This window comes from Ovis aries, chromosome 6 (genome assembly GCF_016772045.2).
Source record: "Ovis aries strain OAR_USU_Benz2616 breed Rambouillet chromosome 6, ARS-UI_Ramb_v3.0, whole genome shotgun sequence".
NCBI lineage: Eukaryota > Metazoa > Chordata > Mammalia > Artiodactyla > Bovidae > Ovis > Ovis aries.
Window position 1 is genome coordinate 85,160,497 of NC_056059.1, and position 27,178 is coordinate 85,187,674.

Consider the following 27,178-nt stretch of genomic DNA (forward strand, 5'->3'; position numbering starts at 1 on the left):
GGATCCAAAAATCTGCAAACAATAAATGCTGGAGAGGGTGTGGAGAAAAGGGAACCCTCCTACACTGTTGGTGGGAATGCAAACTAGTACATCCACTATGGAGAACAGTGTGGAGATTCCTTAAAAAATTGCAAATGGAACTGCCTTATGACCCAGCACTCCCACTGCTGGGCATACACACCGAGGAAACCAGAATTGAAAGAGACACATGTACCCCAATGTTCATCGCAGCACTGTTTATAATAGCCAGGACAAGGAAACAACCTAGATGTCCATCAGCAGATGAATGGATAAGAAAGCTGGGGTACATATACACAATGGAGTATTACTGAGCCATTAAAAGAATACATTTGAATTAGTTCTGATGAGATGGATGAAACTGGAGCCGATTGTACAGAGTGAAGTAAGCCAGAAAGAAAAACACCAGTACAGTATACTAACACATATATATGGAATTTAGGAAGATGGCAATGACGACCCTGTATGCAAGACAGGAAAAAAGACACAGATGTGTATAACAGACTTTTGGACTCAGAGGGAGAGGGAGAGGGTGGGATGATTTGGGAGAATGGCATTGTAACATGTGTACTGTCATGTAAGAATCGAATCGCCAGTCTATGTCCAAAGCAGGATACAGCATGCTTGGGGATGGTGCATGGTGATGACCTAGAGAGATGTTATGGGGAGGGAGGTGGGAGAGGGGTTCATGTTTGGGAATGCATGTATACCAGTGGTGGATTCATGTCAATGTATGGCAAAACCAATACAGTATTGTAAAGTAAAATAAAGTAAAAATTAAAAAAAAAATTTGACAAGTTCATACGCTGAATGAGTAAAGTGGGCAGATGAGTATCCATATTGTTCATGGTTGCCTACAATAACTTTGTTCTTAATGCTTCTCAATCCATTAGAATTTCAATGGTTCTTCTTATTCTAATGATTTAGTTTTCAAAATTTCTCCACTATCTTTAAAACGCTGACAAACCTTTTCCATAAAACCATGAAAAAAACTTAATGTGACATTCACAACCCGTTATTTTTGTCTGTTTTCAAAACATTGAGCAAATCTTACACCTCATTGTGCTTATGTGGAGACTCATGGCTGCCTCCCTCGCCTTCAGATGCGAACTTCCCTAGAAAGATTGGCTAGTAAAGAAAAAAAAAAAAAATATATATATATATATACTCACGAAGGATTATTAATGACTTCCTTCAGTGCATCGAGCAAATCTCTTGTTGACATTGTTTCCAAGTCCAACCTGACAGCTGTTCCCTTGGATTTCATTCGAGCGATGTTATCAGCTTGATCAGCAAACAAAGGAGTGCCCACCATAGGGATCCCATGATAGATGGCCTCATAAACACCATTACTTCCACCATGAGTTATAAAGGCTTTGGTTTTTGGATGGCCTAGGATTGAGTGAATTTCAGGAAGATTATTAATTATAACAGAGTAAAATGAGAAATGGGTATTATAAGGCACTGGAAGAAGCAGTATCTTTCAGATAACATTATTATGTATATTGAAAGTGCTTTTAACTTGCTTTCAGAACTCAGGGAAGAAACAGCTATGTCTGCTGAAGGGGTAAATGAAGATTTTGTGAAAGAAGTGCTGAGTCACTTGAATATCACAAATGAATCCAGGATTGGCAGGTGAACAACTTGAAGGACCATTCTGGGTGAAAGAAACCACATGTGCAAAGAAAGAGGAGGGCATGCCAGAATTTATTCACCTAAAGATATAGTGAAGTCATTTAGTTTGATAGGAATGGTGTCAGGGGAAAAGAAGGATAATGGTAGTGGCACTGGAACCAGAGGAAGGAAAAGCTAAATTTTATCATGAAGTGTGTTATTGCTTCACAAAAATGATTGTGTGTTTTTTTTAATAGGAAATTGAGAGTCATTGGTAATGGCAGAATAGTTCGTCTTTTTAGTAGCATATAACATACCTCTACAGAATGGAAATGATAAGTATAAGGAAAGAATTCAGAGACAGAACAACAATCCAGGAAATCATTGAAAAGTTCACTGTGAGAAGTAATTACAGCTGAAGTAAAGATTCTGGCTGTGAGGGATGTGACTATGTAGAATAAACTGACAACTATTATGTGTTCTCCTTTTTTTCTCATAGCAAAGAAAATTATAATAAAGTAGTCAAGTTTTCCTTTTCAGTGTTTTAATAATTGCTTTGTAAGTGTGTTTCCTGTTGAAGCACTCTCACTCTGCTCAGCTGTTACTCATGTTTTCATATTTGTTGTGACAAGTCTCACCAAGAAGGTCATTCTGGGGAAGCCATTTATACAACCGGGTGTTGGGTCCTAAGTTATCTGGTTTTTTGCCATCATATCTCCATAGCACCTGTTAAAAGTAAAGGAAATACTTTATTTTATGAGTTGAACTTCAAAGTTATACTAATACTTTCTAAATTGACTAAGATACATATAATTACATGCCTTCCAGATGACATGTAAGGAAATGAAGACATATGAAGTAATGGTAACTAGTAATACAAAGACATAAATAGGAATACCTATGTTTGATGTATTAATTATGTTCACATGATGGCAGAGACAAGTGAGATTTTCAATGAACAATTCAAATATTAAAAGAAAAAAAACTGCTTTGTTGTTGCTTTACAGTCACTAAGTTGTGTCCAACTCTTTGCACTCCATGGAGTGCAGCATGCTCGGCTTCCCTGTCCTTCACTATCTCTCAGAAGTTGCTCATATTCATATGCATTGATTCGGTGTTGCTATCCAAGCAACACATCCTCTGTCACTCCCTTTCCCTCCTGCCCTTAATCTTTCTCAGCATCAAGGTCTTTTTCAATGAGTCATCTCTTTGCATCAGGTGGCCAAGGGTATTGGAGCTTCAGCTCTAGCATCAGTCCTTCCAACGAATATTCAAAGTTAATTAAGTTAGGATCGACCAGTTTGATCCTGCTGTCCAGGGGACTCTCAAGAGTCTTCTCCAACACCACAATTCAAAAGCATCAATTTTTTGGCACTCAGCCTTCTTTATGGTCCAACTCTCACATCCATACATGACTACTAAAAAACCATAGCTTTGACTATATGGACTTGTCCAGGAAAGTGCTGTCTTTGCTTTTTAATGCACTGTCTAGACTAGTCATAGCTTTTCTTTCATGGATAAGTGGTTTTATTTCTAATACAATAAGTCAGTGGCAGATTGCACATAAGCTACATATTCATTTGCTTTCTTTATATGCTAGTGCTCATTTTCAAAAGTCAGTATTCACTGATTTATTTTTGACTGCTATAAAAGAGTTTACTTATATCAAGTAGTTAAAATGGGAAATTATTTTATTAGAATTTTACACGTTTTGATTACAAAGAAGAAAACGTATGCAGTCAATCACCTAAGATAAATATTTTGGCTTATTTATAATTTATTAATCCCCTTCATAGATCACAGCCTTGTCATGGTAAAGTGGCTTGTGTAACTCAATGAAGCTATGAGCCATGCTCTGCACGGCTACCCAAGGGCAGATGGGTCATAGCAGAGTGTTCTGACAAACTGTGGTCCACTGGAGGAGGGAATGGACAACTACTCCAGTATTTGTGCCATAAGAACCACATGAACAGTATGGAAAGACAAAATATATGACACTGGAAGATGAGTTCTCCAGGTCAGAAGGTATCCAATATGCTGTTGAGGATGAGTGGAGGGCAATTACTAATAGTTCCAGAAAGAATGAAGTGACTGGGCCAATGAAGAAATGATGCTTAGTTGTGGATGTGTCTGGTGGTGAAAGTCTGATGCTGTAAATAACATAGGATCCTGGAATGTGAGGCCAATGAAATCAAGGTAGGTGGACATGGTCAAGCAGGATATGGCAAGAGTAAATATCAACATCTTAGGAATCCATGAACTAAAATGGTCAAGTTCAATGAATTTAATTCAGATGACCATTATATCTACTACTGTGGTTAAGAATCCCTTAGAAGAAATGGAGTAGCCTCACAGTTAACAAAAAGGTCTGAAATGCAGTGCTTGGGTGCAATCTCAAAAAACACAGAATGATCTTGGTTCATTTCCAAGGTAAACCATTCAACATCACAGCAATCCAAGTCTGTGCCCCAATCACTAATGCTGAAGAAGCTGAAGTTGATTGATTTCAGTAAGACCTACAAGACCTTCTAGAATTAACAGTAAAAAAAAAAAAAAGAAGAAGAAGTCTTTTCATCAAGGGGATAGGAATGTAAAAGTAAGAAGTCAAGAGACACCTAGGATAAGAGGCAAGTTTGGCCTTGTAGTACTAAAAGAAGCAGGCAAAAGCTAACAGACTTTAGTTAAGAGAACACACTGGTCATAGTAAACATCTTTTTCCAACAACTGATGACTCTATACATGGACATCACCAGATGGTCAATACTGAAATCAGATTAATTATATTCTTTACAGCCAAAGATAGACGCTCTATACAGTCAGCAAAACAAGACCTGGAGTGACTGTGGTTCCGATCATGAGCACCTGAGTGCAAAATTCAGATTTGAATTAAAGAAAGACTTAAATTGAAAGCGGGGAAAACCGCTAAGCCATTCAGGTAGAACAGAAATCAAGTCCCATATAATTACACAGTGGAGGTGATGAATAGATTTAAGGGAGTATATCTGATATACAGAGTGCCTGAAGAACTGTGTATAGAGGTGTGTAACATTGTACAGGAGGCAGCGATTGAAACCATCCCAAAGAAAAGGAAATGCCAGAAGGCAAAATGGTTATCTGAGGAGGCTTTATAAATAGTTGAGAAAAGAAAGGGAGTGAAAGCCAAGGGGGAAAGGAAAAGAAAGATATACTCAACTGAATGCAGAATTGCAGAGGATAGATAGGAGAGGTAAGAAGGACTTCAATGAACAATGCAAAGAAATAGAGAAATCAATGGGATGTGAAAGACTAGAGATCTCTTCAAGTAAATTAGAGATCCCAAGGGATCATTTCATGCAAAGATGGGCACAATAAAGGACAGAAATGGTATGGACCTAACAGAAGCAGAAGATGTTAAGAAGACGTGGCAAGAATACACAGAAGAACTATACAAAAGAGGTCTTAGTAACCTGGATAACCATGATGGTGTGGTCATTCATCTAGAGCCACACATCTTGGAGTGTGAAGAAAATGGGACCCTGGGAAGTATTACTGAGAAGAAAGCTAGTGGAATTTCAGCTGAAATATTTCAAATCCTAAAAGATGATACCGTTGAAGTGCTGCTCTCAATATGCCAGCAAATTTGGAAAACATAACAGTGGCCACAGGACTGGGAAAGGTCAGTTTTCATTCCAAACCCAAGGATGGGTAATTCCAAAGAATGTTCAAAGTACTGTAAATTTATGTTCCTTTCACATGCTAGCAAGGTAATACTCAAAAATCATTTATCTCGGCCTGAGCAGACATGAACCAAGAACTTCCAGATGTGCAATCTGGGTTTAGAAAAGGCAGAGGAACCACAGATCAAATTGCCATCATTCATTAGATCATAGACAAAGCAAGAGAATTCCAGAAAAATATCTACTTCTGCTTCACTGACTATGTTAACCTTTGACTGTATGGATCACAACAAACTGTGGAAAATTCTTAAAGAGCTGGGAATACCAGACCACCTTAACTGTCTCCTGAGAAACTTGTATGCAGGTGAAGAAGCAACAGTTAGAACCAGACATGAAACAACAGACTGGTTCAATGGGGAAAGGAGTACACAAAAGCTGTGTATTGTCACTCTGCTTGCATAACTTACATATGCACAGTGCCTCATGTAAAATACTGGGCTCAGTGACTCACAAGCTGGAATCGAGCTTGCTGGGAGAAATATCAATAACCTCATATATGTAGATGACATCACCCATATGGCAGAAAGTGAAGAGGAACTAAAAAGCCTCTTGATGAAGTGAAAGAGGAGAGTGAAAAAGTTGGCTTCAAACTCAACATTCAGAAAACGAAGATCATGGCATCTGGTCCCATCACTTCATGGGAAATAGATGGGGAAACAGTGGAAACAGTGTCAGACTTTATTTTTTTGAGCTCCAAAATCACTACAGATGGTGACTGCAGCCATGACATTAAAAGACGCTTACTCCTTGGAAGGAAAGTTATGACCAACCTAGACAGCATATTCAAAAGCAGAGACATTACTTTGCCAACAAAGGTCCATCTAGTCAAGGCTATGGTTTTTCCAGTAGTCATGTATGGATGTGAGAGTTGGACTGTGAAGAAGGCTGAGCGCCGAAGAATTGATGCTTTTGAACTGTGGTGATGGAGAAGACCCTAGAGAGTCCCTTGGACTGCAAGGAGAGCCAACCAGTCCATTCTGAAGGAGATCAGCCCTGGGTGTTCATTGGAAGGAGTGATGCTAAAGCTGAAACTCCAGTACCTTGGCCACCTCATGCGAAGAGTTGACTCATTGGAAAAGACTCTGATGCTGGGAGGGATTGGGGGCAGGAGGAGAAGGGGACGACAGAGGATGAGATGGCTGGATGATATCACCGGCTCCAGGGACATGAGTTTTAGTGAACTCTGGGAGTTGGTGATGGACAGGGAGGCCTGGCGTGCTGCAATTCATGGGGTCACAAAGTGTCAGACACGATTGAGTGACTGATCTGAACTGAAAGAGACTCTTGATGTGGGTGAAAGAGGAAAGTGAAAAAGCTGTCTTAAAACTCAACATTCAAGACAATACGTTCATGACATCTGGTCCCATCACTTCATGGCAAATATATGGGGAAAATGTGGAAGCTGTGACATATTTTATTTTCTTGGGCTCCAAAAGCATTGTGGATGGTGACTGTAGCCATGAAATGAAAAGACACTTGCTTCTTGAAAGAAAAGCTATGACAAATCTAGACAGAATATTAAAAGCAGAGACATCATTCTGCCAAAAGAGGTCCATATAATCAAAGCTATATTTTTTTCCAGTAATCATGTATGGACATGAGAGTTGGATAGTAAAGAAGGTTAGGTAAGGTAAGATAAGGTGAAGTCACTCAGTCATATCCTACTCTTTGCGGCCCCACAGACTGTGGTCTACCAGGCTCCTGTATCCATGGGATTTTCCAGGCAAGAGTACTGGAGTGGGTTGCCATTTCCTTCTCCAGAGGATCTTCCTGACCCAGGGGGTCGAACCCAGGTCTCCTGCATTGTAGGCATACGCTTTACCATCTGAGCCACCCAGGAAGTCCTTAAAGAAGGTTAAGCGCTAAAGAGTAATGCTTTTGAATTGTGGTGCTGGAGAAGATTCTTGAGATTCCCTTGGACTGCAAGGACATCAAACCAGTCATTCCTAAAGGAAACCAATCTTGAATATTCATTGGAAGTACTGATGCGGAAGCTCCAATACTCTGGCCACCTGGTAACTGTTTGGAAAGATCTTGATCTGGGAAAGGTTGAAGGCAAAAGGAGAAGGGCTGGCAGAGGATGACATGGTTAGATAGCATCACTAAATCAATGGACATGAATCGTGGCAAACCCTGGGTAATAGTGAAGGACAGGGGAGCCCAGCATGCTGTAGTCCATGGGATTGCAATGATTCAGACGACTTAATGACTAAGCAACATCAGCATAATTTTTTAATAATGTTAATTAGTGGTGCTGAAGAAGTATGTTCTCTTACCTTACAAATTATTAAGCCCTACTTCCAAAAACAATGAAAAGTGGAATTGTTTGACTGGAATCACTATTGCATGACTACATTTATTGTTAAAATTTAACTCCCGAGAGCATCTGTATGTGTGTTGTGTGCTCAGAAGTCCTTCAAAGAAAAGGAACAAGTGACAAAGTGATAGGAAATGTCTAAAATCATCTCTTTACAGAGTTTCACAGACTTATTAAAGAGTTGTCCATGATTAAGGTATTGTATCTACCTTTTGTGGAATTTGAGCGAAGGCTGATGCAATCACCTCGGCTCTGTCTTCTGACATGTTACTGACCATTGACCCCAAAGAAAACACCACAATTCCATTTTCGCCAGAGCTCTGCACAAACTCTTCCATTTCCTGTGAAAAAAGAATTTGCCCCATCACAAAACAGCAGCAACTTAGCATACATTATTGAAGGGATTGCTGCAAGCAAAAAAGAGAGAAAATCAGAAATTGTCTCGAGATTAGAGATTTCTTACAAAAATATTGTGGTAAGATACACATGGCATAAAATTTACTTTCTTAATTGTTCCTAAGTGTATAGTATAGTAGTGGTAAGTATACTCACATTGTGCAACCAATCTCCAGATCTTTTTCATTGGACAAAACTGGAAGTCTATGACCATTACGAAACTCTACGACCATTACGAAACTCTACTTTCCTCTTTCTCTAGCCTTTGGCAAGTTTCATTCTACTTTGTTTCTACAAATGAGATCAGTCTGGATACTTCTTATAAGTTGAATTGTAGAGTATTTGTCTTTTTCTGACTAGTTATTTTCACTTAATGTAAGGTTCATTCATGTTGTGACATGTGTCAGAATTTCCTTTTAAAGGTGAGTAATGTTACATTGTTTGTATATATGATATTTGTTTATTGCTTCCTCTGTTGATGGACATTTCGGTTGCTTAAACCTCTTGGCTCCTGTGAATAGAGCTTTCATGAATATGTTGTACAGATATCTCATTGGGATCCTAATTTCAATTATCTTGAATATAAATCCAGAAAAGGAATTGCTGAGCTCTATGTGTAGACAGGTTTTATATTAGAAAGTACACATTATTCTTATTACATACTATACAGTTAGCAAAGAGAGTGATTTCCCTCCCTCACCCACCCCACTCTCCCAATTCTCTTGAACATATTAACTTCACATCTTGGACTTTGGTCAGTTGTACTAATAAATATTTCACAGTATAGAATCATTAAAATTTTTTTGAGGGACTTTATATTATTTTTTATATTTTTTAAAAAATTTTTTATCCTTGAGATCCTGGGGAAAGAATGGGTGATATGAGGTCAATTTCTTCCATTATATATATTTGTGCAAATGTGTTTCTGTATAAGCAGGAAATAAGATAGAGCCAGTACTAGTAGTGACAAGGAGATACTATTAAACTATATTATCCTCAGATTCTTCATTAGTTTTGATGTTAATTATTAACATAGATTCTTGGAAGGAAGTTACTTGCCAGATTCAACTCCCTTTGGTTCTTTGTTATTATAATTCTGCTAACTCATTTATTTATTCCAGACAGACTTTTTGAGAATGATTTACGTTATTCATTAATATTTCTTTTCCTGACTATGAGCACTATGAAAAAAAAAATGATCTGAATCAATTTATGGCATTCATTCAGCTCTGTAATCCTATTCTTCATCTTAGACTTTGTCATAATTTGCAAACTCTGTCTAAAATACTAACTACTGACTTGAAGAGTCAAGTATTATAGTTTGGAAGTTCTATGAAACAGTTCTGTGAGTTCTATTTATAATCCAAATTTACACTTGTATAGTTACTTATTTGAGAGACCATATTGCTGTGTTTCTTTACATATGATGCCTTTGTCCTGAGCTTGCATAATTAATGTCACAGATGGATGTGTTATGCCTAACTGCAGTGAAGGACATTCAACTTGACTTCAATGAGTCCTCCTGGGAGCACCTGCTCCACAGAGGCGAAGGTGCCCAGGGCTTTCTGCAGCACAGGTCTGGTCAGCTTTTGAGTAATTCAGTTCTATCTAAATAAGGCTCCAGGTGAATCCGTATTTGCCTGGATTTTTTTCTGAATTATTTGGCTTTGTGGTCCTGATCCTTTCTGATTAAAAAAAAAGTTACTTTCTATATTAGAATAATTCCAAATGTTGAATGACAACCCACCCCAATATTCCTGTCTGGGAAAACCCATTGACAGAGGAGACTAGCTGGCTATAGTTCACAGGGTCACGAAGAGTCAGACATGACTGAGCATGTATGCATATTCACTGTTCTGCACCTTAGATCTCTAGTATGTATTTTCTAAGAAATGCAAATTTGTATCCTTAAACAACATTTCTCCTGTTCTTCCAACTCTCAGTCCTGGCAACTACCATATTACTCTCTATTATTGCAAGCTTGGTATTTTTAGATTTCATATACAAGTGATTTCTTATAGTATTTGTCCTCTGTTTTTTCAAAAAGAAAAACAAAACTGAAAACCTTTAGTTAGACTAATCAAGAAAAAAAGTGACTCAAATAAATAAGATTAGAAATGAAATGGAGACATTCCAACTAATACTGAAAAATTACATAGGATCCCGTGACTACCTGAATAATTATAAGCTAAGAAATTATTAATCCATATATGAGAAGAATGGAGAACTCCTTAAAAACAGAACCTACCAAGAATGAATCAGGAAGATGGAGATAATCTGAACAGCCCTAATAAGTAAAGAAATTGAATTGGTAATCAAAAACCTATCAACACACAAAAGGCCCAGGGCCTGATGGCTTCACTGATGTATTCTATGAAATATTATAGAATAATTAATGCTAGTTCTTCAAAAAATCCTAGAAATTAAAGAGGAGGGTAGGAACATTTCCAAAGTCATCCTACAAGGTCATCACCATGATCATGATACCAAATAGATAAGCACATTGCAAGAAGATAAAACTAAAGTTAATATCCAGATTGAGTATTGTTGCAAAAATTCTAACAAAATATCAATCCACAAGCCAAATTCAAGAGCACATTAAAAGAATACATTTGAACCAGTTCTGATGAGATGGATGAAACTGGAGCTGATTATACAGAGTGAAGTAAGCCAGAAAGAAAAACACCAATACAGTATACTAATGCATATATATGGAATTTAGAAAGATGGCAATGATGACCCTGTATGCAAGACAGCAAAAAAGACACAGATGTGTATAGCGGACTTCTGGACTCAGAGGGAGAGGGAGAGGGTGGGATTGTTTGGGAGAATGGCATGAAACATGTATACTATCATGTAAGAATCAAATCACCAGTCTATGTCCAATGCAGTTTACAGCATGCTTGGGGCTGGTGCACGGGGATGACCCAGAGGGATGTTGTGAGGAGGGAGGTGGGAGGGGGGTTTATGTTTGGGATGGCATGTACACCCGTGGTGGATTCCTGTCAATGTATGGCAAAACCAATACAGTATTGTAAACTAAAATAAAGTAAAAATAAAAATTAAAAAAAAAACAAAAGACTTTTAAAAAATAAGTAAAATGAAGGGATTATTACTCTGAAAAGAAAAAGAATTATATAGTAAGATCATGTGAGATTTACCTCTGTGATGCAAGGATAAATAGAATGAACAATAAAATAACTTGACTATCTCAATAGATGTCCAAAAAACTTTTGACATGATATGACATTCTTTCATGATAAAACCCTCAACGTATAGGGTATAGAAGGAACATATCTCAATGTAATAAAGAACATATATGACAAGCCCAAAGCTAACGTTATACTCAACAGTGAACACTTGAAAGCTTTATCTCTAATCAGAAACAAAATAAGGATGCCTACTCCCACTATATAGAATTCAGTTTCCTTACACTGTACTAATAATGAAACATCTGGAAAAAACTATCCCATTCACAATAGCATCAAAAGGAAGAAAATAACTAGAAATAAATTTAATCAGTGAAGTGAAAGAACTGTACAGTGATAACTATAAGAAATTGTAGAAATAGAAGAAAACACAAATAAATGGAAAGTCATCATATGACATGGACCAGAAGACTAATACTGCAAAAATGTTGACATTACCAAAAGCCCAAAGGATCACACCTTGAAATTTCATATTTACCACAAAGTTTCAATATTTCAAATAGTGTACTGGCCCCCAAATAGACACATAGACCATGGAACAGCATACAGGGTTCAACTAATAGTCAACAAGGGAGCAACAAGGGAGACAAAAACACCAATTGTGGAAATGTTAGTCACTTCTTTCTTTTCTGAGAAAACTGGATAAACTATGAAAAAAACAAAAAACCAGACCACTCACAAAAACAACTCAAAATGTATCAATGTATCAATGACTTAAACACAAGACCAGATACCATAACATCCCTAAAAGAAAATATAAGGTTAGGAACTCCTTGACACTCGTCTGGAAAATGATGTTTTTGTATAGGACATCTAGACCACAACAAAAGGGAAAAATCACAAGTGGGGCTACATCAAGCTTAAAAGCTTCTGCACAGCAAAAGAAATAATCAACAAGATGAAAATGTGATCTACAGAGTGGAAGAAAAGTTTTGTAACCACATATTGAATGAGGGGTTAAGATTCAGAATATATGCACAACTCACACAACAAAATTCAATTAAAGAATGGGCAGATGAACAAAATAGACCCTTTACAAAGAAGATTTCCAAATGGTCACCAGGTATAGGAAAAGATACTCAACATCAGTAATCATCAGGGAAATGTATTTCAAAATCACAATCAGATATTACCTCCCCCCTATTAGAAAGTCTATAACCAAGAAGAGAAAAGTGTTGTGAGAATGTGGAGAAAAGTGAATGCTTATACACTCTCAGTGGGAATGTAAATTGGTTTAACCCTTATGGAACATACATTGAAGGTTCCTAAAACAGTTAAAGATAGATCTATTGTATGATCCAGCAATTCTACTTCTGGATATAGAGTCAAAGGAAATAAAAACCGGATATAGAAGAGGTATATGGGCTCCATGTTGACTGCAGCATTATTCACAATTAGCCGAGGGAAAAAACTTAAGTGCCCACCAATGGATGAATTATTTAAAGAAGTTTCATAGATACACACAGACATGCACACACACACACACGGAGACACATGTGCTCAGAATGAAATGTTATTCACCCACGAGAAAGAAGGAAATCCTGCCATTTTGGACAATATGGGTGGACTTTGAAGACATTATGCTAAAACGTGTGCTGTCATTTTAATCTTTATTCTCTTCCTATAATCAAATAATCCACTATGATATATATCCGAAAAGTTGTAATCCTAGCTTATGCCTTTTCAATGTTCAAGAAAACTGTGATCTTATTATATTTGTTATTTTCCAAGTAAATATTTTATTGTATCTCATTTTTATTGTATCTCCTTTAATATATTTTATTGTATCTGATTTAGTATAATTTACCATTTCCTAGTGGCTCAGATGGTAAAGAATGTGCCTGGAGTGCAGGAAACCAGGATTTGATCTCTGGGTCAGGAAGATCCCCTGGAGAAGGGAATGGCTGCCTACGCCAGTATTCTTGCCTGGAGAATCCCATGGACAGAGGAGCCTGGTGGGCTACAGTCCATAGTGTCACAAAACGTCACATATGACTGAAGTGACTTAGCAGCAGCAGCATTTAATATAAAGATTTTAAATGTCAGGAATTTTTAAGGTTTTGGTTATCAGATGAAGAAGATGAAATATTAAAGTATTTTTGTAAGTTTTAAGGCTTTTCACCACAGCACTAGCTAAAATAAATGCCCATTTCCAACAACAGAAATGAATGTACATATAACTGTATGTTTTTATTCCCAACCCAGAGATTTATTTAAATTTTTTTAAAGTAAATCATCCTGATTCATGTCAATGTATGGCAAAACCCACCACAATAATGTAAAGTAATTATCCTCCAATTAAATTAATTTAAAATAAAGAAAAAAATGAGTTAATGTGATATCTCTGTGAATACTGTACTCTAGCTTTCACTCATTATTGTCTATATCTAGCAATAATCTGCTAAATGGTCTCTTCCTACTCTTTACCATTTACAATCCAACCCAGTGACGACATCTTGCTTTTTATTTTTAATAATATATGACTATCTCTTTCTCAGGGTTTTTGTCATAGCTCAGTCAGTAAAGAGTCTGCCGGCAATGCAGGAGACCTGGGTTGGATTCCCAGGTTGGGAAAATCCTCTGGAGAAGGAAATGGCAACCCACTCCAGTATTCACACTTGGAGAATCCCATGGACAGAGGAGCCTGGCAGTCTGTAGTCCATGTGATGGCAAGAGTCGGACGCAACTTAGAGACCAAACCACTGCCATCACCTCTTTCTTTCTTAATCCTTTCAATATTCTTCCCAATGCCCCTACTAGATGTTTCCAATCTTTACAATTATCTGTCTCCAACTTACCTCTATAGCATCATCTTCTTTATTCAGCCTTTTCCTATCTAGACTAAACTTGGACTTTTTGGCAACTGTCATTACTACTCCAGCTACCTTTCTTTTATATCTTCTTCCAACTGAGCTACGAGAGAAGTCCATATCTTCTTCCACCCCTGCCCTATTCCTCTGTTTATTCCTGAGCATCCTTCAGATCTCATAATTGTCTGTGAATCAGAGATACATTATATGATTCATGCTGAATCATAGCACTCTGGTCTTTCCATCTTATACCATTTTTTACAACTTGATTGTGTTCTGTCATTTCAGGTGGACTGTCAGGTGGTAGAAACTGTGCCTACACCATTTGCCTATATTAGCACTCACTTCTGGAATATGCTATATACAAAATTATCCTGTAATAATTATAATACAATTATAATGTAACATATTATAGTGAGATGAGGTGTTTGGATGGCATCACCAGGTGATAATATCACTATTATTTTATTTATATGAAATATATATTTTTATATAGAACTATGTGTCCTTTAATGAATGATGCTTCTCTATGTGTGAATAACGAAATTGCAGTTTAATTGATGTATTATCAAAGTGTCCCATGTACTCTAGTTTATTCTGTAATGATAATGAAATTCAGATAGATGTGCTGATACAGAAATATATCACTTTCTAGGTGAAAGTTCACTTTATCCAGGTTCCCATATCTGACTACCTGTAATCAAACATTCTAAATAAAGAATGCAGAATATTCCTATTGAAAACACAAAGTTCACGTAGAACAGCAAGGAGGAGTAGGTGACCTTAGGCAGAGGCTTGGCAGGTTTGCAGTGGAGCCCTCCAACAAATTCAACATTTGGTAGTCGTGGACGAGGAAATGAAATGTCCCAGTAGCTTCGAATGAGCCACATTTCGGCTTTCCCCATCGTCTCTGATAAGGTAGTAGATCTTCCTGAAAGTAAAAATGAAAACAACAACAAATGTTTGATCAAATGAGACTATTGTCATATGCATATATTAGATAATTTTTGTAAAGGAACTTGGGATGTTTTGGAGCGATATTTGAATGTGTCTGTTTCTTGATAAATCTATACATAGCATAGTATAGGATAATAAAGTATATCTGGAATACATCTGTTTCTACATAAGCAGAAACAATTTCTAAAAGCTAAGTGGATACTTATACTACAAATATGTGTATAACTTTCAATGTACATGTCTTCATTTATCAAGACAGTTTATGAGATTCTTAATGACTTTAAGTTAAAAAAAGAAGTTTTGTAAGTTGGATAGTAACTTACAGATGTCCTAGGTACTTCAGTCTGTGGTAAATGACTTCCTGGTATCCGATACTAGTAATGGGCTTTACCCTACCCTCTAATTTAAGTGTTTGCATAATATTTGTTAGATTGAGGGTCATTTTATATTTTTATTTCACTGTTTCACTTATTTGAGATAAATTTTTGTGAATTTATATTTAGACAAACTCAACTTCCAAGGCACTAGGAAAAATAAGACTTCATTCTACCAACTAAAAACATGAATTACCTAGTCGTTTCGCTGCTAAGTGATAACTGACTCTTTTCAACTCCGTGGACTAAAGCCCAACAGGCTTCCCTTTCCATGGGATTTCCCAGGCAAAAACACTGGAATGGAATGCCATTTCCTTTTCCAAGGGATCTTCCTGACCAAAGGATCAATCCTGTGTCTCCTGCCTTGGCAGGTAGATTCTCTACCACTGAGCTACCAGGAAGTCCAACTTACCTAGTACTTCACTGTAAAACTGATTCCACTTCTTATCGTTGTATGCTGTGAAGAAAAGGTCAAAATAAAGTGTGTAAAACATATTTTTGACCCTCTCCATGAATGTCATGCGATCACTTAATTCTGAAAACATAACAGGTACATAAGATGGTGGGAATGGAAGTCTTCCGCTATTCTTTTCAATTATATGGCCAGGTGAGGTGTAATGACTGTACACGAATGGTATTTTAAGTAATTCAGCCAGCAGTTCACCACAGGGTCCAACGGCATCTGCAATAAGGATATCAAACCTTGATTCCTGTAGTTTTGTCATTAATTTCTTGTTGGAAACAGCGTCTTTACACATACTTAGAGCAGTATCAAAAAATTCCCAAAATGAACGTTTCACTGTTGCCAAATAGGACCAAAAGGAATCTTTTGCCACATATGTCAATTCCTCAAGAAGACGTTCCATAAAATTCTCATAATCACTTTTTGTTAAAGTTGTAGGAAAAGTCTCAAATGTCATAGTAGATGGTTTGCTGGAATTAGGAATAGTGGAAGCTGAAGATATCAGAACAGTCACCTCATGACCCTTCGTGACAAGTTCCTCCAGAATTGTCTTCATATTCATCCAGTGACTAAATTCCACCGGCCACACCAGCACCTTTCCACAACTCCCACCGCTAAAGTAACAAGTCAGCTGTAGCAGCAGCAGAAGCGAGAGTCTTTTCATAGACATCTTGCTCATATGCAGTCCTTTAAAAATAACTACTGTAAACTTTTGCTATTGCTCAGGCTTATATCCAGAAGTTATCAACCAGAAGTTAAATTATAACTCCTATTCCTTAAAAAAGTAGATTACATGAATAGTCAGCAGATGTGGAAATCAAGTGAAAAGGCAAAGTGCAGAATGTTTCCAGATTATACAGTGTGTTTAGTATTGATTTGTCAGTGCTGTCACCCATCTTGTACACACACATCAATTATATTCTATGAGAAAGAAGACTAACTAGTGTAAAACAATAGCAAGTGAGAGGCTCTTGTGTCTGCAGTCACTTTGGCACAGAATTAGAGATAAGGTGACATCAACAAAATGGAGGGTTATGAGGTCACAACAATTGTATCCCTCACAGAAACAGCAAAAACAATAAATGATCAACTGCAAATCATGTAATTTATTTGGGGAAAGTTCTGGACTAAAATGAAAAAGCAGCAGAAATCCTGCAGTTTGCAAAGGCTGAAGATGTATGTTCTGATTTTTTCAGTGTAATGTATTAATTCTAAAGATATCAATTAAGTTTGACTGGTCAATTGTATAATTTATGATCACTATTGCCATATTGATTATTTTGTCTGAACGATCTGCCTACTGATGACAGTGGTCACTTAAAGCAGAAGGAGACAACAGAGGATGAGATGGTTAGATAGCATCACTGACTCAATGGACATGAGTGTGAGCAAACTCTGGGAGATGGTGAAGGACAGGGAAGCCTGGTATGCTGTGGGCCATCAGGTGATGTTATCAGGTTGATCAGTAAACATAGGAAAGCCCACCATAGGGATCTCACGGCAGATGGCCTTGTAAGTGCTGTTGGTTCCACCATGAGTTATAAAGCCTTTGGTTTTTGGATGATCTATCACTGAGTGACATTCAGTACAATTATTAATAATAATTCAGAATAAAACAAGAAATGGGCCTTATAAGGCACTGTAAAAAGCAATGTTTTTAAGATAACAGATGGTTACACACAGGAAACTGCATTTAAATTGCTTTCAGAACTCACGGCCAGAAACTCCTGTCTGCTGGAGAGATAAGTGATGACTTCATGAAAGAAATGCTTTGTCACTTGGACTTCACAAGTGAATTCAAGATTGGCAGAAGAACAACTTAAAAAACACTCTGGGTAAAAGAAACCACATATGCATAAAAAGGGGGCATTCAGAAATATATTCTCTAAAAGATTAAGGAAGTCATTTAATCTGATAAGAATGGTGTCAAAATCACCGAAAGGGTAATGGTAGTAACTGTGGAACCAAAGAAAAGAGAATCTTCATTTTATTAAGAAATATGCTACCTCTTCATGGAAATGATTGTGGATTTCATTTCTGTAGAAAATGGAGAGTCACTGGTAATAAGTAAGGAGCTATTATTTATCAGTAATATTTAAAATACTCCTACACAGGAGAACCAATACGTGTAAGGAAAGCATTCAGAGGTAGAACAGTAACCCATTAAGCCACTCACTGTTAGAAGCAACTACAGGCAAAAGGAAGATATTTTAATTTTGGGCATAAGGGATATGACCAATGTATAATTCATTGCCAACTATGATATGTTCTCCTTCTCCCCTCTAGTGTTGGGAGTGAAAACACAGAAGTAAATTTTCTTTCTGAATGTCTTAATAATAAACACTTGATAAGTTTGTTTCCTATTGAAGTACTATCACTCTGCTCAGCTGTTAATCATGTTTTTAGGATTTGTTCTGCCAATATTTACCAAGAAGGTCATTCTGGGGGAATTCAGTTATACAGACAAATATTGGGTCCTAAGGTGTCTGGCTTTTTGCCATCATATCTCCATAGAACCTGTTAGGGTAACAAAAATACCTTATTCAATTAGTTTAAAGTTATAGCATTAGAATTCAAGAGATTAAAAGATAACATTAAATGTCTTCCGTATGGCACGTAAGGAAGAAAGGATGCGCGATCATAAGCAACGATAACTATTAATGCACTGACATCAGTAGGAATAGTTACATTTTACATACTTATTACTATATTCATTCAGCTATGGAGTATAATCATGACCATTGACACATGATGGCATAGACAAATGATGTTTACATTTACAAATGAAGACTTGTTTTGTAATTTATAAGTATCAATAAACTGTTGAAAAAGTTCCAACTTTGTGATAATAAAATTTATTCAGCTGACCATGAACACTTTAACAATGAACCACAAAGGAGTGACAGTGTCAATCTGTAGTTTCTATGCCCAGTACAAAAGTAAGGTACAGATTTTGGAATTCCCAATCAATTCTCATACTCTGGATTATAATTTATAGTGTTTAACCTCTATCTGCTCTGGAAATGTAAAGTAAGTCTATCAGCAAAGAAACAGCATAGGTCATTAGGAGAAGATCACAATATCAGATAGCAAATTATAAAAGTAGTTCAAAATATCCAAAGACCTCAGGGGAATTTTATGTATTAGAAACTAATGTACCACTCTATTTTATGGAGAAAGAAGCTGCTGAATCTTTTCCATGCCACTTTCCTTATGCTTGATTCCTTCCTACAGTCCCTCTCCCTCCGCAATCAGAAGGAGCAATGTGACAGGTTAGAAGCAGAGTCCATTAAGTGCCAGAACTTACCATGCACAGAGCTTACTTAAGGGCAGGACCCCGTCTTCTCTTCAATCTTCCTGATTTAGACTTTGTCAGGACCAAGTCACCAAGGTGGCTGATGTTTATCTTTCTCTAAGTCACTGTGTCTGGATGGGATCTGGAGGTCTCTTAGGGAGCCCTGACCATCCGTTCTCTGAATAGCACCCTACAAAGCACACTGATAGGGCTATTTTAAAATTTAGGGGAAATGAATGGGGTCAGGATTATCTGACAAGTACAGTTTGCACGATGCATTCCAGTCTTTTATCACTATTGCATAATGTCTTTGTGCTACTGCACTTACTGTTAAAATTTAATTCCAGAATAATTGTATGTTTACTGTGTCTTCAAGAGTCCTTCAATGAAAAGGAACAAATGACAAAGCAGAATTTGATGGTTTATTTTCCTGCCCACAACCCCATGATAATATCAAAATTCATACTGGATCTCTTAGATATGTTCCATTTCGATAATGTTAATCCAAAGTATTGTTAATAACTGATACTCTAAACTACCGTCAGTCAATCAGTTCAGTCGCTCAGTAATGTCCCACTCTTCATGACCCCATGAATTGCAGCACGCCAGGCCCCCCTGCCCTTCACCAACACCTGGAGTTTACTCAAACTCATGTCCATGGAGTTGGTGATGCCATCCAGCCATCTCAACCTCTGTCATCCCCTTCTCCTTCTGCCCTCAATCCTTCCCAGCATCAGGGTCTTTTCCAATGAGTCAACTCTTCGCATGAGGTGACCAAAGTATTGGAATTTCAGCTTTAGCAGCAGTCCTTCCAGTGAACACCTAGGACTGGTCTCCTTTAGGATGTACTGGTTGGATCTGCTTACAGTCCCAGGGACTCTCAAGAGTTTTCTTCAACACCCCAGTTCAAAAGCATCAATTCTTCAGCACTCAGCTTTCTTCACAGTCCAACTCTCACATCCGTATATGACCACAAGAAAAACCACAGCCTTGACTAGATGAACCTTTTTTGGCAAAGTGATGTCTCTGCTTTTGAATATGCTGTCTAGGTTGGTCATAACTTTCCTTCCAAGGAGTAAGCGTCTCTTAATTTCATGACTGCAATCACCATCTGCAGTGATTTTGGAGCCCCCCAAAAATAAAGCCGGACACTGTTTCCACTGTTTCCCCATCTATTTCCCATGAAGTGATGGGACCAGATGCCATGATCTTCGTTTTCTGAATGTTGAGCTTTAAGCCAACTTTTTCACTCTCCTCTTTCACTTTCATCAAGAGGCTTTTGAGTTCCTCTTCACTTTCTGCCATAAGGGTGGTGTCATCTGCATATCTGAGGTTATTGGTATTTCTCCCAGCTATCTTGCTTGGTACCAGCTTGTGCTTCTTACAGCCCAGCGTTTCTCATGGTGTACTCTGTATGTAAGTTAAATAAGGAGGGTGACAGTATACAGCCTTGATGTACTCCTTTTCCTATTTGGAACCAGTCTGTTGTTCCATGTCCAGTTCTAACTGTTGCTTCCTGACCTGCATACAGGTTTCTCAAGAGGCAGGTCAGGTGGTCTGGTATTCCTATCTTTTTCAGAATTTTCCACAGTTTACTGTGATCCACACAGTCAAAGGCTTTGGCATAGTCAAAAAATAGGAATAGATGTTTTTCTAGACCTCTCTTGCTTTTCCCATGATCCACTGCTGCTAAGTCGCTTCAGTCATGTCCGACTCTGTGACCTCATAGACCCCATAGACCAGCCCACAAGGCTCCCGTATCCCTGGGATTCTCCAGGCAAGAATACTGGAGTATGTTGCCATTTCCTTCTCCAATGCATGAAAGTGAAAAGTGAAAGTGAAGTCACTCAGTTGTGTCCAACTCTCAGCGACCCCATGGACTGTGGCCCACCAGGCTCCTCCGTCCATGGGCTTTTCCAGGCAAGAGTGCTGGAGTGGGGGTGCCATTGCCTTCTCCACAGATGTTGGCAATTTGATCTCTGTTCCTCTGCCTTTTCTAAATCCAGCTTGAACATCTGGAAGTTCACAGTTCATGTTTTGCTGAAGCCTGGGTTGGAGAATTTTGAGCATTACTTTACTAGCATGTGAGATGAGTGCAATTGTGCAGTAGTTTGAGCATTTTTTGGCATTGCCTTTCTTTTGGATTGGAATGGCAAACTAATCTTTTCCAGTCCTGTGGCCACTGTTGAGTTTTCCAAATTTGTTGGCATACTGAGAGCAGCACTTTCACAGCATCATCTCAGGATTTGAAATAGCTCAACTGGAATTCCATCACTTCCAGTAACGTTGTTCATAGTGATGCTTTCTAAGGCCCACTTGACTTCACATTCCAAGATGTCTGGCTCTAGGTGAGTGATCACACCACTGTAGCACTTGTCATATATATTTTGGTTTTTATAAATGTTTGAGTTAAGTTGGAATTATCATAATAATTTACCTTTCTTGCAGAAATTGTCTGTAATCACACCTTTTATATTATTAAGTGACTCATTAAATATTTTTCCACTATTAAATTACTTTGCTTACCTTTTGTGGAATCTGAGCAAGAGCTGATGCAGTCATATTGGCCCTTTCTTCTGTTGATAACCATTGACTCCAAAGAAAACACCACAATGTCTTTTTCTCCAGAGCGTGGGCAAATTCTTTCACTGCCTGTGGAAAAAAAATTGGCTTCATGTGGGGAAATTAACAAGATGACTCCAGTCAGGGCCTCTCGCCCCATGCTCTCATGCTCTCTCACCCATGTTCTGTAAACAATGAGTTTGCACGGTTATGTAACAGATGAGATCTGTAACAGATGTAGGACTGCATGTGCATATCACGAGGTTCTTACTGGTCATGAGCTGCTTTGTGCAGTAGACCGGTAGGAGCTTCACCATGAAAGCCCTCACTGCTGCTGCACTGGGGCTACACTGGTGTGACCCATGCTTATGTTACATGAGATTATGTTATGGCTAGGTTATGGTTATGTTATGGCTGCTGCTACAGGTACTGCATCAGCCAGGAGAGAAGCTGTGTTATGGCTGCCGTGCCAGTCAGGAGACAGTAAACCTGTCTGCCGTTACTGTGGCTCCTTGAGTCTCCTTCCAGGCTCTTAACTGGTGCCTTGCCTACCCTGGGTTCAGCGAACAGTGTGAGCTGTATGAATGGCAAGAAAACTGGCATCACAAACAAGATCAGCAAGACACTTCATCACAAAGGAGCAACAGCATAGCTAACATATTGAAAAGATTGCTCCAAACATCTCAGCTCAGTTCACTTCAGTCTCTCAGTCGTGTCCGACTCTTTTCGACCCCATGAAGTGCAGCACACCAGGCCTCTCTGTCCATCACCAACTCCCGGAGTTCACTCAGACTTGTGTCCATCGAGTCAGAGATGCCATCCAGCCATCTCATCCTCTGTCGTCCCCTTCTCCTCCTGCCCCCAATCCCTCCCAGCATCACAGTCTTTTCCAATGAGTCAACTGTTTGCATGAGGTGGCCAAAGACCTGGAGTTTCAGCTTTAGCATCATTTCTTCCAAACAAATCCCAGGGTTGATCTCCTTCAGAATGGACTGGTTGGATCTCCTTGTAGTCCAAGGGACTCTCAAGAGTCTTCTCCAACACCACAGTTCAAAAGCATCAATTCTTCGGCGCTCAGCCTTCTTCACAGTCTGACTCTCACATCCATACATGACCACAGGGAAAACCATAGCCTTAACAAGACAGACCTTAGTTGGCAAAGTCATGTCTCTGCTTTTGAATATGCTATCTAGGTTGGTCATAACTTTTCTTCCAAGGAGTAAGCGTCTTTTAATTTCATGGCTGCAGTCACCATCTGCAGTGATTTTGGAGCCCCCCAAAATAAAGCCTGACACTGTTTCCACTGTTTCCCCATCTGTTTCCCATGAAATGATGGGACCAGATGCCATGATCTTGGCTGTCTGAATGTTGAGCTTTAAGCCAACTTTTTCACTCTCCTCTTTCACTTTCATCAAGAGGCTTTTGAGTTCCTCTTCACTTTCTGCAATAAGGGTGGTGTCATCTGCATATCCGAGGTTATTGATATTTCTCCTGGCAATCTTGATTCCAGCCTGTGCTTCTTCCAGACCAGCGTTTCTCATGATGTACTCTGCATATAAATTAAATAAGCACCTAAAGAGAGAAAACTGGATATATTCTAGAATTATTAGAATGGTAGCTTTTTAAAAGATATTGCCATCTTAATCATTCCTAAAGGTATGCTTCAGTAGCATTAAGTGTATTCATATAGTGAAACCAATCACCAGAACTTTTTGATCTGGCAAAAATTGAAGTCTGTGTCATTAAGAAATTACAATTTCCTCTTTCCTCAGCCTCTGGCAGCCATCACTCTGCTTTATGTGTCTACGAATTTGACTACGCTGGATACTCTGGACTCTTCTTGTACTTGTCTTTCTGGAATAGCTTATTTCATTTAGAGTAAAATTCATCTCTGTTGTGTGGTGTGTCAGAATTTTCTTCTAGAAGCTAAGTAATAGTTTCTTACTTGTCTAATTCAATGAAACTATGAGCCATGCTGTGTAGGGCCACCCAAGTCAGATGGATCATGGTGTAGAGTTCTGACAAAATGTGGTCCACTGGAGAATGGAATGGCAAATCACTGCAGGATTCTTGTCTTGAGAACCCCATGAACAGTATGCAAAGGCAAAAAGATAGGACACTGAAAGATGGCCTCTCCAGGTCAGTAGGTGCCCAATGTGCTATTGGAGATCAGTGGAGAAATAAATCCAGAAAGGCAGAGATTTGGCAGGTTTGCAGAGAAGGCCTCCAATAAACTCAAAATTTGGTAGCACTGAGAGAGGAAATTCTAAGTTCCAATAGGTGCCAAGATGAGTCATGTTTCTGCTTTCCTCATTATCTCAAATGTTGTAGTGGGTCTTCCTGAAAGAAAAAACAAAAACAAATCTTTGATGAAATGACTGTCTTGTCACATACATATATTAGGTAATTTTTGGGAAAAGGCTTGGAATGTTTTGGCCAAAATGTTTCAAAGTGTCTGTTTTCTGAGAAAGCAAATACGTCTGTGCACGTATAGTATACAATACTCATGTACGCGTGCTAAATCGCTTCTGTCATGTCTGACTCTCTGGGAGCCTGTGGACCTAGTCGTTCTCTAGGCTGCTCTGTCCATTGGATTCTCTAGGCAAGAATACTGGAGTATTAGTAAGGTAGACACTGACGTTTATGAAGGCAGATACTGAAGTTTCGTAAGGCAGATATATAATTGCTTGGAGAAGTCTTAATCCTTCAAATGGTTGTTTATGGCTTCCTGGAATGCTCTATACTAGTAATGGAACACAGGGTTCTACTTTCAGCATTGCATAAATTTTTCCATAATATTTATGAGTTTGCTGAACCCTGTCATGCCCTCCTCTAGGGGATCTTCTTGACCTAAGGATTGAATCCATGTCTCTTAAGTCTCCTTCATTAAGGTTCTTTACCACTAGTACCACCTTGGGAACCCACAATATATAATGTAGTGTAATACAGTAAGAAAACTGAGCTACAAGTAGGAACAAGTAGGAACAAACAAGTAGGAAGAGTTTCTAAGTGCTACCTAGATACTATTGCTACAAATATCTGTGGGACTCCTTAATATATGTGTCTTCGTTAATCAAAAATTTTACGAGGTTTCTAGTGATGCTTTCTAAATTAAAAAAGAAAAGAAGTTTAGCAAGGTAGATATATAATTTTTTGGAGAAGTCTTAATCATTTAAATTGTGGTTTATGACTTCCTGGAGTGTTCTATGCCAGTAACGGAACACAGGGTTCTACTTGCAGTATTCCATAAAAGTTTCCATAATATTTATGAGTTTGCTGAATCATTTTGTATTTTCATTTCCTTATTTTACTTAGAGGAGACAAATTTCTGTGACTTTATGTGAATTCACTTTCAAACGAACTAGAAAAAATAAGATTTCATGCTGCCAACTAAAAACAGGACTTACCTAGTATTTCACTGTAAAACTTACTCCATGTGTTCTCATGAAACATTGGGAACCAAAAATCAAAATAAAGTACATATGTTTTTGACCCTCTCCCTGAATGTCATATGACGACTAATTCAGACAACATAACAGGTACATAAGATGGTAAGAATGGAAGTTTTCCACTAATCTTTTCCACTGAGTCACCATACAAGAAGCAGAGATTGTACAAATAAAGATACTTTAGGTATCTCAGTGAGAAGCTCACTCCCCATAGGATCCAATGGCATCTGCAAGAACAACATTAAACCTGATTCCTGTGTTTTGTCATAAGTCACTTGTTAGAAACAACATCTTTACAGAGATCCTTAAAAACATCAAAAAATTCCCAGTATAAACTTCTTACTAATGAAAAATGTGTCCAAAAGAAATCTTTTGCCAGATATGTCCACATGCTGACCAAATGCTTGATAAAATTCTTACAATGTGCTGTGTGCTGTGCTTAGTTACTCAGTCATGTCTGACTCTTTGGGACTCCATGGACTGCAACCTGCCAGGCTCCTTCAGCCAGAGGAAAAGTCTCATATTTAATAGGAGATGATTCATTGGGATCAACAAGATTGGAAGTTGGAGGTGTCAGAAGAGTCGCCTCATGAACCCTCCTGACAAGTTCATCCAGAACTGTTTTCATATTCATTCAATGACTGTATTCCATTGGCCAAACAGCACCTTTCCACAACTTCTAGAGCTAAAGTAGCAAGTCATCTGTTGCAGTACCAGAAATGAGAGCCACTTCATAGACTTTTTGCTCCTGCAACTATTACTGCATTCTTTCACCAGTGCTCATGCATATATAAAAGGAGAAATCAAACAGGAAGTTAAAGTATAATTCCTGATTTATAATATGGGAGTTTATATATTTATAATATAATACAACTCAACTAAGTACATTATGTTAATTGTCAACAGAAGTGGAAAGCAAGTGAAAGGGCAAAGAGTAAAACACTTCTAGGTTATACAGTGTGTTCAGTATTGTCAGCGCTGTCACTGATCTAAAAGTCGATGAGTTTATACATGCAAATCCACTGTTATGTAAGAGACAAGACTGGCCTGAAAACTGTAGCAAGTGAATGTCTGCAGTCTCCTTCAATCAGAGTTAGAGTTAAGGTGATGGGTTATGGTCCATAGGGTTGCAAAGAGTCAAACGTGACTGAAGCAACTTAGCATGCATGCACACAGCAAGATAGACCATTTGAAAGTTTCAACACTTGTATCTCCCACAGAAAAATAGCAAAAAGTATAAATAGTGAAGTGAAGTCGCTCAGTCATGTCTGATAGTGAACAATATGTTGGGAAAGCTCTGGACTATAATGAAGAAGCAACAGAAACCTGGCACGATTGAAAACTGAGAGTGGTCATATAGAAAACATGGGACTGGTTTTACCTGCATTACCCCATCCTCCAGTTCAGAGATTCTGGGTCTTGTGGCTAAGATCAAGTGTAGTATTGGGACTTCCTAGATGGCTCAGTAAAGAATCCACCTGCAACGTGAGAGACCCGGCTTCAATCTCTGAGTTGGGAAGGTCCCTGGAGAAGGGAACGGCCAGAATAAGGTATTCTAGCCTGGAGAATTTCATGGACTGTATAGTACATGGGGTCGCAAACAGCTGGACATGACTGAGCTACTTTCACTTTCAGGCGGCTCAGTGGTAGAAAGAACCCCCCTGCCAATGCAGGAGATGCAAGAGACACGGGTTCAATCCCTGTTTGGGAAGATCCCCTGGAGTAAAAAATGGCAAATCACTCCAATACTTTTGCCTGGAAAATTCCATGAGCAGAGGAGCCTTGTGGGCTTTAGTCCATGGGGTTGCACCAAGTTGGACATGACTGAGCGACTGAGCACACAGAGTTCAGGACAGCTTGGCACCAGCAGAGATTCTGTCAGAGTAAGTTCCCTGCATGGGGAAGAGTAGTGTCAGAAAAGACCAGCAAGCCTCACTATCATAGGTGTTTGCAGCCTGTGTTACTGAGGAGTTCCACAGTCTTCTCCAACTCTGAGCC

At 38.4% G+C, this 27,178-nt stretch overlaps 1 protein-coding gene and 1 pseudogene across 2 annotated transcripts in view; both read right to left on the reverse strand.

Annotated features, from left to right (window-relative positions):
- Window positions 1-19,361, reverse strand: part of LOC121816013 (UDP-glucuronosyltransferase 2B18-like) — a 31,160-nt gene extending 11,799 nt beyond the window's left edge. Inside the window, exons 1-6 of one of the 2 annotated variants that reach the window (XM_042251470.2) lie at window positions 19,182-19,361; window positions 15,824-15,868; window positions 14,863-15,011; window positions 7,875-8,006; window positions 2,271-2,358; window positions 1,191-1,410 (exon numbers count right to left, since the gene is read on the reverse strand). In XM_042251470.2, the coding sequence (XP_042107404.1) occupies window positions 1,191-1,410; window positions 2,271-2,358; window positions 7,875-8,006; window positions 14,863-14,985 (563 nt within the window). In that variant the 5' untranslated portion in view covers window positions 14,986-15,011; window positions 15,824-15,868; window positions 19,182-19,361. Of the gene's footprint in view, window positions 1-1,190; window positions 1,411-2,270; window positions 2,359-7,874; window positions 8,007-14,862; window positions 15,012-15,823; window positions 16,581-19,181 lie in introns of those variants that run through there. The other variant, XM_042251469.1, reaches the window with a different exon arrangement.
- Window positions 17,315-25,571, reverse strand: LOC121819785 (UDP-glucuronosyltransferase 2B31-like; annotated as a pseudogene).
- Between the last annotated feature and the right edge of the window lie 1,607 nt (window positions 25,572-27,178).